At 34.9% G+C, this 12,298-nt stretch overlaps 2 protein-coding genes across 2 annotated transcripts; one reads left to right on the forward strand and one right to left on the reverse strand.

Annotated features, from left to right (window-relative positions):
• LOC117109652 lies at positions 1–987 on the reverse strand. Its single transcript, XM_033252036.1, has 2 exons — positions 663–987; positions 1–302 (listed from the first exon to the last, which is right to left on the reverse strand). Exons 1-2 carry the CDS (start codon positions 985–987, stop codon positions 1–3), a joined length of 627 nt encoding a protein of 208 aa, XP_033107927.1.
• Positions 988–1,231: 244 nt separating this feature from the next.
• LOC117109653 (uncharacterized protein K02A2.6-like) lies at positions 1,232–2,592 on the forward strand. The gene is made up of 2 exons (XM_033252038.1): positions 1,232–1,652; positions 1,841–2,592. The coding sequence occupies exons 1-2, from the start codon at positions 1,232–1,234 to the stop codon at positions 2,590–2,592; spliced, it is 1,173 nt and encodes a 390-aa protein (XP_033107929.1).
• The last annotated feature ends 9,706 nt before the right edge of the window (positions 2,593–12,298 follow it).

Consider the following 12,298-nt stretch of genomic DNA (forward strand, 5'->3'; position numbering starts at 1 on the left):
CTACAAATTGGCGACGAGGATGGGATTGATTGGATGCCTTTCTCGAATTATCGCTTCGTTCGCTCTCCTCATATCGATACATAGACGAATGTCATTTTCTCCTTTAGGTACCACAACTACAGGTGACACCCATGGTGTAGGGCCATCAGCCTTTTCAATCACATCCAATTTTTCTAATTCATCAAGTTTATTTTCTAATTTTTCTCGTAAATTGAATGGAATTCTTCTCAGTGACTGGGCTACTGGAGACACTGTTTCATCAATGGGAATCTCTAACTGAAAATCTTTCAATTTTCCTATTCCTTCGAAACATAATGATGTACTTATGAAACACTTCTTGAATAATATTGACCTTCTCCTGTATTACATTGATACTTGCATTAAAGGCCAACTCAGACAGCGTCGGCCGACGCAGCCCGACCCGATTTATCGTCGGGGACAGTCTTAAGCCGTCGTGAGAAATATTAAGCACGTTTAATATTCTACTACGCGACTGCCCCCGACGCACACCATCGCGTCTGCGTTCAACTCACACAGACCCGACGCGACAACAAATCGCGTCTGGCTGCGTCGTACGACGCTGTCTGAGTTGTCCTTCCGGCCTGTCTTCAAAACTCCTAGTTGTGTAGCGGTTTTTCTTCCTAACAATGAGGGACCCTTGCCTTTAATGACCATCACTTCGGCCTCAACAATGTTACTGTTCTCAACTGACATATTTGTAGTGAAAGTGCCTATCACTTCAATTGGGTCTGTACTTCCGTATGGATACAAATTCTTATTAACTTTAGTTGAAGCACACACTATCTTCTTAGCCTTTAGTTCTTCCCATAGCTGTTTATCTACAACATTACAACTCGCTCCTGAGTCTATTATCATTGGAATACAAATACCACCCATAGTCACATTCACTTTGGTGTGATAGTCATCTTCTGTAAGTGAGAATGCATAATCAGTGCTTGGTGTACTTACATTATCTTCTTCACTCATCATGTGAATTTTCGATTTATGTTTATTTCCTACAAAACCTCTTCCTGTGTTTCGTTTTGGTGTAGAACTTTTTGTTTTACAACATCTCGCTAGATGCCCTATATTGTGACACTTATAACACTCTTTAACTTTTGATGGGCAGTCAGCTTGCAAATGCCAATGTTTACCACATCGATAACAATTTCGCTCAGAGTCTGATTTACGCTTAGAATGCGCGTCCTTATCATGCGAGCGCCTTCTTCACATGTATTTGTATGGAACTGATTTTACATTGTTGACAGACCATAAGCCCCTGGAGTGCATATATTCAACTAAGTCTACGGGTAGAGCAAGTGCAAGGATTCATCGATGGGTTCTAAGACTTCAGTCATATAAGTTCAAAGTAAAGTACATCGCTGGGAAGGACAACATAGCGGACAGTCTATCACGACTTCTTTGTATAAAGCTAGATAACTTGCAGAGTCAGCCTACCAATGAAAGCGAGAAGTACATTAGATTTGTAGCTTTGAACGCAACTCCAAACGCTCTTACAACCAAAGAAATTGAGAGAGCTTCAGCGGATGATGAGGAGATTTCTGAGATTAGAGAGTGTATTTTGTATAATCAGTGGCATAAACTGTCAAATAAGAAATTGTTAGCTATCAAGGATGAACTTACATGTATATGTTAGTGTTACGAGGAACACGAATCCTAATTCTGCAAAGCCTTCGAGGAAATATTTTAGAGTTAGCACATGAAGGACATCCTGGCATAGTATCCACGAAAAGAAACTTGCGAACAAAAGTGTGGTGGCCTGGCGTAGATAAAGATGCAGAAAAATTCTGTAAAACATGTCACTCATGCCAGATTGTAGGTAATCCAGAAAAGCCTGAGCCAATAAAACCAACAGATATTCCAACTGCACCTTGGCAACATATTTCTGCAGACCTGATGTTGTTGCCAACAGGAGATTACTTGTTTGTAGTTGTGGACTATTATAGTCGTTACTTTGAAGTAGATACGCTTAGGTTGACAACAGCAGATAAAATTGTGAAAAGTCTAAGAAAAATGTTTCTAACACATGGACTACCAATAAGCAATAAGACAGATAATGGACCACAATTTATCAGTGCAGTATTTAAAGAGTATTTAGAGAGTCAGGGCATAAGCCATAGAAGAGTGACACCTCTCTGGCCCCAAGCAAACGGTGAAGTGGAAAGACAAAATCGCACACTTCTCAAACGAGTAAGAATTGCGCAAGCTGAAAAACGCAACTGGCGAGCGGAAATTGATAAATTCTTGATAATGTATCGCACAACACCTCACAGCGTAACAGGTGTAAGCCCCGCAGAACTGATGTTTAAGCGGAAACTTCGAACCAAAATTCCCGGAATCCAAGATCACGTTGGAGAAGAGGATTTGGAAGTGAGCGATCGAGATCGCGAAGTTAAAGGTAAAATGAAGATGTACGCAGACGTGAAAAGAAACGCACGTGAGTGTAATATTGTACCAGGAGACATGGTATTGTTGAAACGAGACCGAAAAGATAAATTGACCCCTACATTTCACAGCGAACCATTTAGAGTTGTGGAAAGAACGGGAAACGCGGTTACTGTATCGCCGTAATATTATACATGTGAAATCATACCAACAGAGGGACATAGAACACAATGATCATGTACAGAATACAGAAATTCCCACAGCACTAGATTATTTCGACAGCGAAGAGCAACCCGCAACAAATAACACTGATCAGCAAGAAGTCATACCAGAACAATCAAACTTGACTTCTCGCCCTATTCGCGAAAAGAGATTGCCTGTTAGATTCAAGGACTATGAACTTTATTAAATATATTAGTTTGGTGTTCATGTTTGCAATGGAAATGAAGAAATTTCATGTTGAAGTGTTCATGCATGCTTGAAATGTGTTTTAATAAAGTTTTAATGACTAACTTAATCGTTAACGCACAGTAATCGTAGCTGCTTTAATTAATCGTATGCATGTTGATGTTTTGATCAGAAAAACAAAATAGATTTAGATAATGATTTAGATTAAAATTAAAGTGTTTAGTAATTATTAGATTGATCATAGGAAAAAAAAATAATGGAAGTTGCATGTTGTAAATTCGAATACTTATAAACTGGATAGAAAAGAAAATTTTTATTTTAAAAGGCAAAAGAGATTAAGTTTAAAAGAGGAAAGTTTTATTTTAAAGAAAGGAGGAATTGTGGTATCTACGGAAGTTGAGTTGACCTTTTGACCTGTGATTGAATATCATTAAAGTTAGTTGTTAGAGTACCTTACCACCGTGTGTGAGTCGTTGATTGTGCTCCTGTTTTTAATCCGTTATTTAGTGATTCAATCCGTATACAATACACTACAATCCTTTATTTTAGTTTAGAAGCCCACTGCCGTACTGTAAATTGTTAAGCCTTCCTAAGCTGTTTTTATATATTTCGAATGGGAGAACACTTTCATTTGTTTTTGCTCTGCCTATGGTACACTGTTCAACAACTAGATTTGTATCAAGATTTATAGTTAGATATCTTAGCTAAAACATTTTCGAATGATTAGATTCTGTGTTAGTAGCAATTACTTAAATTACTACTACTGTACTAATTTACTGGTTCGTAATATCCTGTCCATGTGAAGAACTAAAATTAAAAGCAAATAATAAAATAAAAGTAATAATCATGTAATAAAATTTCCATAATGAGTAAAGAAAAAACTCATCCCTGGGCCATAAAAATTCAATTGTATATAGAAGATAACAATTCACATGTTAAGATTGTAATGCAAGCTGGTATAAGACACCGAGTTTGGGTAGGTCTAAGGGCAACCTATTCAGATTAAAAAAAAAAATGTTAATCAACTACTATCAACCAACATTAATATTTTGGCTAAACCGAAACTTTTTAATCAAGGTATTTTAAGGCTTTACTTTAAAGGAAATAGCACATATGGCTATTTGCGACCTGTTATATTTCCCGTCCGATTTCTCGACCATGTGGTTTTTGTTTTTATTGCCGGCTATCTTCCTCTACTTGTTTATCATCTGATTTTGTTTTCATCATTTGATTGCCATTATAACAATACATAAAATTGTCTTAAATATGTGTCCGAGCATTATTAAACGTTTATATCATTCTGAATCAGTAGGCCTAGTATTGAAAAAAAAAATAATGCAATGCTACTTCTTCTCTTGGGAATCGAAGTCTATTAATTCTTTACACTACTCTCGGCACAGAAAGTATACACGTCCTGTGTGCTATTACTCGAACCACCTTGCATGTTTTTGTATTTCACTTGCATGTGACGGTGATATTCAACCAAATCCTGGCTCCGCTCATGATGACGGACATGATCGTAAGAATATTTCAATTTTATATTTGAATGCTAGAAGTATCGCTAACAAGTTAAATGACCTCAAAACTACCCTTAGTGTTGATAAACCGCAAGTTCTAATTGTCACAGAAACGTGGGTTGACTCAACAATTTTGGACGCTGAAATAGTCAACTCGGATTACAGCATCTTTAGACAAGACAGGAATAGACACGGAGGTGGAGTGCTTATTGCAATAAGAAATGAAATCCGACCATAAATTGCATCCCATCTTGGGAGTGACAACATCGAACTCATTTGGACTGTTATTCATCACAAAAAGTCCCTGGTTGGTCTTTACAGACCACCAAATTCCAAGGCTAATTTCTTTGATCACTTACAATCAAACATCGATAATGTTTTTTGTGAGATTAATTTGTATCACAGTGTTATATTAGCTGGAGACTTTAACATTGATGTCTCTTATACAGTTTATGATCACTTACAAAATAGATTATCCTCTATATTAGATTGTCTTAATATGACTCAAATGGTTTTGTTCATTGTGAATCGCATTCTCTTTTGTTTAAATTAATACTCGCAATACTGATATTTTTATTTATTCCTGTTTCTCTTTCGGTTTGGAGAGCCACTTGACAGTATTTTAGTATACTCTTGGTTATCCTGTCTTCCCGAGTTTGAAACTGTTTTGTGTGTTCAATTAATTAGACAAAATAAATGAAATTAAATGAAACCGGGCATTCACTGTTCACGACGTCGTTGGCCGACACGATTCTATAAAGCTGAATGATCCCAAGGTCCTGGGTTCAACTCCTGTCACAGCAGGACTTCTTTCTCACGACAAAAACAACTCCACTCCCTAAGCCTCATAAAGAAACTTGGTTTATAAAATATCATTCTCATCCTATAAGTGTCGAGTCTATTTGCTGTTTGATGTGAAGGGAAAAAAAAAAACCAGAAAAAAGAACGCAACGCGACGACGCGCGCTAAAGATCGTCTTTAATGACGGTCCGTTCAGAGTGCCACCGACAATCAGCAGACGGCATCCCGTAGTTTAGCGCTCACAGGGAGCGGAGTTGGATTCGTCATGTGACCGTCGTACGGCGCAGCGAGTACCGGCTTGCGAATTTTTTCCCGTACGAAACGTTTACATGAAACTCCACTCGACTAAATCTGAGGACTAAATCAACTCGAAAATCTCCTATTGCAGAATTCAGGAGGTCCAAAAGTCATCAACAGACGTCTACAAAACAACTTCTGAGAAAACGTCGCTGTCTGATTTTTAAAAATACATTGATGTTACCATGCTAATACTAATTGGTCGTTAAAAATGACATATAATATTTGATTGAGCTGCACGATTAATGAAAAGTGTTATTTGAACTTGAGTTACATACTGTGACAATTTTTATTTTTTAGTTAGGTCTGGGTTTTGCATAATTACCTAGGCCTACTAACTACTAAAAACTACACGCTTTTAGGGGAAAGCAGAAAGAGGAAGGAAAAGCGCGTTTCTTCATCAAATGATGAAACAAGGGTGACAGTTATTTTCAATTTAAAAGAAGAGCTGAGAATAGGCAGCGCTAAAACACTGGATGCCATAAGACCTGACAGAGCACCAATGAATGTATAAATGAGACCTAAGCCTAGTTATTAATATTAGACATAGTAAATAGTATCTGCAGGGTCTTGATTGCAAGGCTTAGACCAAGTTAATTAATGCCGAAATAATAAAAATAATAACAATAATAATAAATAATAATAATAATAATAATTATTATTATTATTGATATTATTATTATTATTGTTGTTATTCAATATTAATTACATTACAAGGATAGTTTGGCCAAGTTCAATAATGTCAAAATTATTTTATTTATTATTATTATTAATATAGGCCTATTTCACTTATGCACAATTTTTTATTCCATGCTTCAATTTTTCCCCAATTTTTTTCAAAATTTCAATCAACGTCATTTCAAACGTGACTGTTGGTGTCAGCCTAGGACCCTAGGGACTTTTAGGCCTAGCTAGGGAGGGGCCTAGGTAGGGCAACTCAGCCTGTAGTTAGGCCTATACTTTATCCTCTTTCTCTCTAGCCTTTGGTATTACTGTACCTATCTACACTTTATAAAAGGGGGTACTAGCTTTTGTTGTTGTAGATATTACACTAACATGTAATACAAACAAGAAGGTCACAGTTAGTTACACACGTACACCCCATTAATCAGTAAGATTTCATAGGCCTACCGTAGGTGAACATAGATAGAGCAATAATAGTAGAACCCGAGCGTCACGACATTGCGAAGTGTTTGCTCTTGTTTCTCGTATCGAACTCGAACCGAGTCAATCCGAGATGGCCCGTGTTAAGTTTCATGCAAATGTTTCGTACGGAAAAAATCGCTGCCGGCTTAACGGTTTTGGTGCTTTGCACGCTATTCCCTTTTTTCGGTTTTGGCCAAGATGGGCGCGGCGGGCAATAATGCATTTATATGACCGTATCTCATTAAATTGTGGACCGATTAGGTAGATATTGGTGTCGTTGGAAAGGGAACTGAATTAACTACCGTATTCAAGCCATGCATTCCTTTTGCATATAGACTCCATTTAAACATTGATTACCTGTTGTATTTGCTTTGACCTTGGATTTGACCTTGTGGATCAATGATCTGGAGTAAACTTTGATAAAATTGTTACCCTACATGGTATCTACATAATATCAAAAAATTAGAAATATAATATTTTTTGTTTTTTTTCTAGCTTTTCGCAAATTTAGCATATATGCAAAAATCAAGTTATTCTTTGCAAAAAAAAAAAAAATAAATAAATAAAATAAAATAAAATAAAACAGTATCTATTCATTTTATTTTTTTAAATAAAAACTGTTTTCCCTTCAGGTTATGTTTATATAATACACGCTTAAGACACCTAATTTATATACTGTTTGCATTTATTTACAAGAATTTCACTGTTGGAAGAACATTGAAAATAGATTATCATTACCATAATGCACATTTTAGAAATTTTATATCCTTATTACCTCCGCCAACGAAGTTGGCATGAGGTTTTGTTTTTACCTGTTTATTTATTTAGTTATTTATTTGTCTGTCGGCATACTTGTTGTGAACAGCCTACAGCCCATAGTTTTTATCAGAAATTCATCAAACTTGGCCACAAAGTTCCCTTTCCTAAGATCTAGAGCTGACTGACTTTCTTAGTGTCAAGTTCAAATGTCAAGTTGACAATCAACGAAAAACTATTTTTTTGTTGTATTTATTTGCCTACAGCCCATACTTGTAATCACTGACTTGTCAAACTTGGTCACAATGTTCCATGACCAAAGATCTCATTACCTCTGCCAACGAAGTTGGCAAGAGGGTATGTTTTTGCCCCCGCTTATAATTTTATTTATTTATTTATTCATTCATTTGTCTGTTGGCATATTTGTTGTGAACAGCCTACAGCCCATACATTTTATCAGAAATTCGTCAAACTTGGCCACAATGCTCCTTTACCTAAGCTATTTTTTATGTATTTGTCTACAGCCCATAGTTTTAACCACGAAGTTGTCGAACTTGGTCACATTATTCCATGACCAAAGATCTCAAAGTATTTGAATGTTAAAAAGTAAGGGTTAAAGATTAAGGTCACAATCAACAAAAAACGATTTTTTGAAACAGTTTTTATCAGAAATTTTTCAAACTTAGCCACCATGTTCCTTCACCAAAGATCTGTAAGTGTCTAAATTTTGAAGTGTCCATGTCAAAGGTCAAGGGCACAATGATAAAAAAAACCCTGTATAGTATAACTGTTTGTGCGCTTATACGGACCTGCCTGTAAGTGTAAACAAACATATATGACCATTAATTTCAAAGAGATATATGTGAAAACAGTGTCTACTTGTGTTTTTTTATATCCATTATTTTTCATTTAATGGGGACAATAATCGGGGGAAATTTATACTGAGGAAATTATGATGTGGGCATACAATATTGGCGTCTGAAACCCAGCATCGGTTTCTGGTTCCATTAGTCATTTTAATCGCTTAGTTGGTCCATGAGGGTGCATAAAATTGATATAAAACTTGTCTCCACTATGCCAACCCATGGAATGTATAACAGATTATATGCAAACTGGGTGTGTCCCAAAAGCACAAGCCAAGACACAACATTGGTCGCATGGTAGCAAAAGTTGAAATTCCAACTTTGCTATCTGGGTGTAATTCATTCCAGCCGCCCGACAGGTAACGCCTTCAATTTAGAGAGCACTAAACATTTTTTTAGGCTTGACAGATTACCATTACTGTCAGGAACTGTCACTATTAGCATGTTTTCATCGGGATTTGAGTCGGCTTGTGAGGAGTCGTTTATTTACAATGTCACTGTTCCCTGTTTACAACGTCATAACTTTGTCTATGCCAATCCAATGGCTCAGGTTGAAGCGGTAACAGAAAGGCAATTTTCTTGCGATCGGTTATATACGATGATCTCATTGAATAAAAATGTCTTCAGTCATTTTTGCATTCTTTCAAAGGCTTTCAAGAAGAAAAACTGTATGATATGTTTTGGGTGTAAATTGTAGAAACGTTATTTTAGAGAGTTCACAAAAGACTAGAGGAAAGAAAAAAATGAAATATTTTATTATCATAATTGTTTCTTTGACCATGGAGGAATTAGTGTAGAAACTAATTCCTCCATGCTTTGACCTACGAGTATTACACCTATTTTCGAGCGTTTGTTTTTATACCCCGTTTTTACTTGCTCAGTTAATACTCCTACACGAAGCGGAAATATTATTTTAATAAGGAGTGCCAGGACGGACGCAGCCATTTTATTAGTAGAGTAGCGGTAATTGATTACGCCTTCCTGAAAATCGTTTTGTGCTCAGTGCATTAAGCATACAGTACTTAATATTTTAAATTCTCTGTTACGGTTGTTGATAGCATAACATGCCTATTTCATGATACATTTCATTTAATGTATGTAATTTATCTTGTTTAAATAATAGAGTATTATTAACATATGAAGTTACCGTTATCGGGGGTTCGAAACGCTGGCTGTGCAAATCGCTTGTGTCCTTGGGCAAGGCACTTTATCTACGGTTGCCTCTCTCCACCCAGGAGTAAAAGTGGGTACCTGGTAGGTTCCAACACAACCCGCGCTGATTACTAGCTGCAATTTATGGAATGATAATATAATTTCATTTACTAATTTAATTTAGTGTTTCAATGTGTTCCATATGTGTTTGATCCAATGACCGGGGTAGTAATGTGAAGCGCTTAGAGGCCTTGTAAATGCATGAAGCGCTATATATGAACGACATATTATTATTATTATATTAAATTATGCGTGTTATGTAATGTTTGTTTATTTTACTACTTATTAATAATACGGTCAAACGGCTATGGACATGTGAAATGGACGTTTTCATTACAAAATCTGTCCTGTTTGGTAAAATGTTGATCAATTTTCAAAAGTCCGTGTCATTATTATGGCTATGTCAACTATATTTGTTATACACTGAATGCATTTTTTTAAATTTTATCATTTGTGCTGATGGTATTATTACCGAGACGTGGCAAAAATAATGATAGCATCACTATCGGTGGTTTTGACCTGTATTCCAATTACCAAATATCCAGAAATGGAGGAGGTGTTGCTGTTTACGTAAACAATTATTTCAACTGTGCAACTTGTACATTCACCAATTTTAATAAGCACACCCGTAGTAAAATGTTTTATAGAATTCTATAGAAAGTCTATAGACATTTATGAGTTTTTATAGACTTCTATAGAAAATTGGATCCAAGAATTATTTCTCTATATAAAACCTCTCCATTCTCTATAGAGATAGTTCTATAGAAATATAATTCTATAGAAAATTGATCCAATATTTTTTTCTCTATATAAGACCCATCCATTCTCTATAGAGATAATTCTATAGAAATAATAATTCTATAGAAAATTGATCCAAGATTTTTTCTCTATATAAGACCCATCCATTTTCTATAGAGATAGTTCTATAGAAATATAATTCTATAGGAAATTGATCCACGATTTTTTTCTCTATATAAGACCCCATCCATTCTCTATAGAGATAGTTCTATAGAAATATAATTATATAGAGAATTGCTTAGAAAAATATGTTATAGAAAGAATTCTATTTAAATTCTATACAATTTATAGATTTAATTATATATTTTCTTTTTCGATTTTTTAAATATAGTGTCTATAGAATTTCATATTTCTCTTTTAGAAAAATCCTATAGAATTCTCGTTATATTTTCTATTTAATTTTGAACGATTTTTGATAAATTGTTCAGAAAGTCGTTAGAAATTAAACAGATAAATGTATAGAGCCCGTAAGAAAATAATGTATAGAATTTCTAAAGAAACCATTCTATAAAATTTCTACAGCTTTTCTATAGGCTAATTCTATATGATTTTCTAAACCAGCTTTATAGAGTTTTAATAGATTTTCTACAAGGTCGCTAAAGATGTTTTGATGTAGTTTAAATAGAAATCCTGAAGAACTCCGATAGAGTTCTATAGAGTGTTCTTAGAACCTCTAAGGAAATTTTGTAGAAAAAAAAAAATTCTAAGAAAAATTTATAGAATTTACATAGAGTATTTGTATAGAAAAACAAAATTTTATAGAGTTTCTTTAGAAACATTTTTATTTTCTATAGAACTACAACAATTACTATAGAAATAATATAAAATTATAAATGGATTTTTATAGAATTAATTTTTTTACATCGTAATTGGGGATTTCTATCAAAATTCTATACATATTCTATATACGTTTTAGAGAACGTGTTGACAGATTTCATAGGAAATAATAGGCCTATGTAAATGCCGTATTGTATTGAATGTTATTTTATAAATTTATGAAAATATTATAAACAACTCTTCAATATTAAAATTATCTGGATTTTATCAAAATCATCTGCCTGCACTTTATCACAAAACATAAATCCATTTCCCTGATGTTTCTAGCAATCAAAATAGAGCATGAATATGCTAATTAGGTAGCTCTGAACCAAACAACAAACACACCGCGTTTCACATAAAAAAACGAGAAAACAAAGTTCGAAAGCTTTCTAAAATCAGCCTTTTTGTAAGAAGATGAAATGTTTTAATCTTGATATTTAGGACCACCATTATTAAATGTTATTTTCCATAGGCCTCTTTTGTACTCTTATACACATCTAGATGTGTATAAGAGACAGGTGCAGCAGCGTGTCGCAATCTAAGTGGTAGATTCTCTAGGCCCTGGCCCTAGCTACATTTACCTTCGATAAAAAACGAATAATTTTAATCGCTAGCTAGCATTCTTCCATTTAACAAAATATTGTTTCAATTTTTCGAATTACAAAACGCATGACCAAGTTTGTTGCGATACCATTTCTGTTCATTAATGGATTGAAAACGAACTATATGTACTCGAGATCCGGTATTATGTTTCACACTCATCATTCATATTGTTTTGCAAAGAAGAAAATGAAGGTGCCTCAGCCTAGGCAGGCCCTAGCCTAGGCTAGGCCTAGTCATAGGTAAACCCTAGCCAACTGGCTGGGCTTCTAGCCAACTACCAAACCCGTGTCAAGTGATAGCTCCACGGTCAGTGATGTTCTCACACTGGCAGTCGCAGTGCAACTTGTCAACTTATGGTATATGGGATATGTTTTAGTAAGTGTCTCTATTTCATTATACACTTTACTTCACCTCTAGGCCCTAGGCCTAGGCTAGTCATACGACTTAGTCCTAGCCATAAAGTAGTTTTGCATGTTTATTTTATTACATTTTTATAATAAATTTTCCCAAATCTATAATCTATTAATCTAATTATATCTTCTCAGACGTGCTGCAGCGGTAAAAGTTTCTATGTTGATCAAGTTGAAAGATATGGCAGCTGATTTCAAGAACATTTTCAGTGATGATCTGAAGTAATATCAATAAAGTTTTAGCTGATTGTTATAAATAAAT

Source organism: Anneissia japonica, unplaced genomic scaffold (assembly GCF_011630105.1).
Source record: "Anneissia japonica isolate Jap-2015-1 unplaced genomic scaffold, ASM1163010v1 scaffold11048_len50068_cov101, whole genome shotgun sequence".
Taxonomy (NCBI): Eukaryota; Metazoa; Echinodermata; class Crinoidea; order Comatulida; family Comatulidae; genus Anneissia; species Anneissia japonica.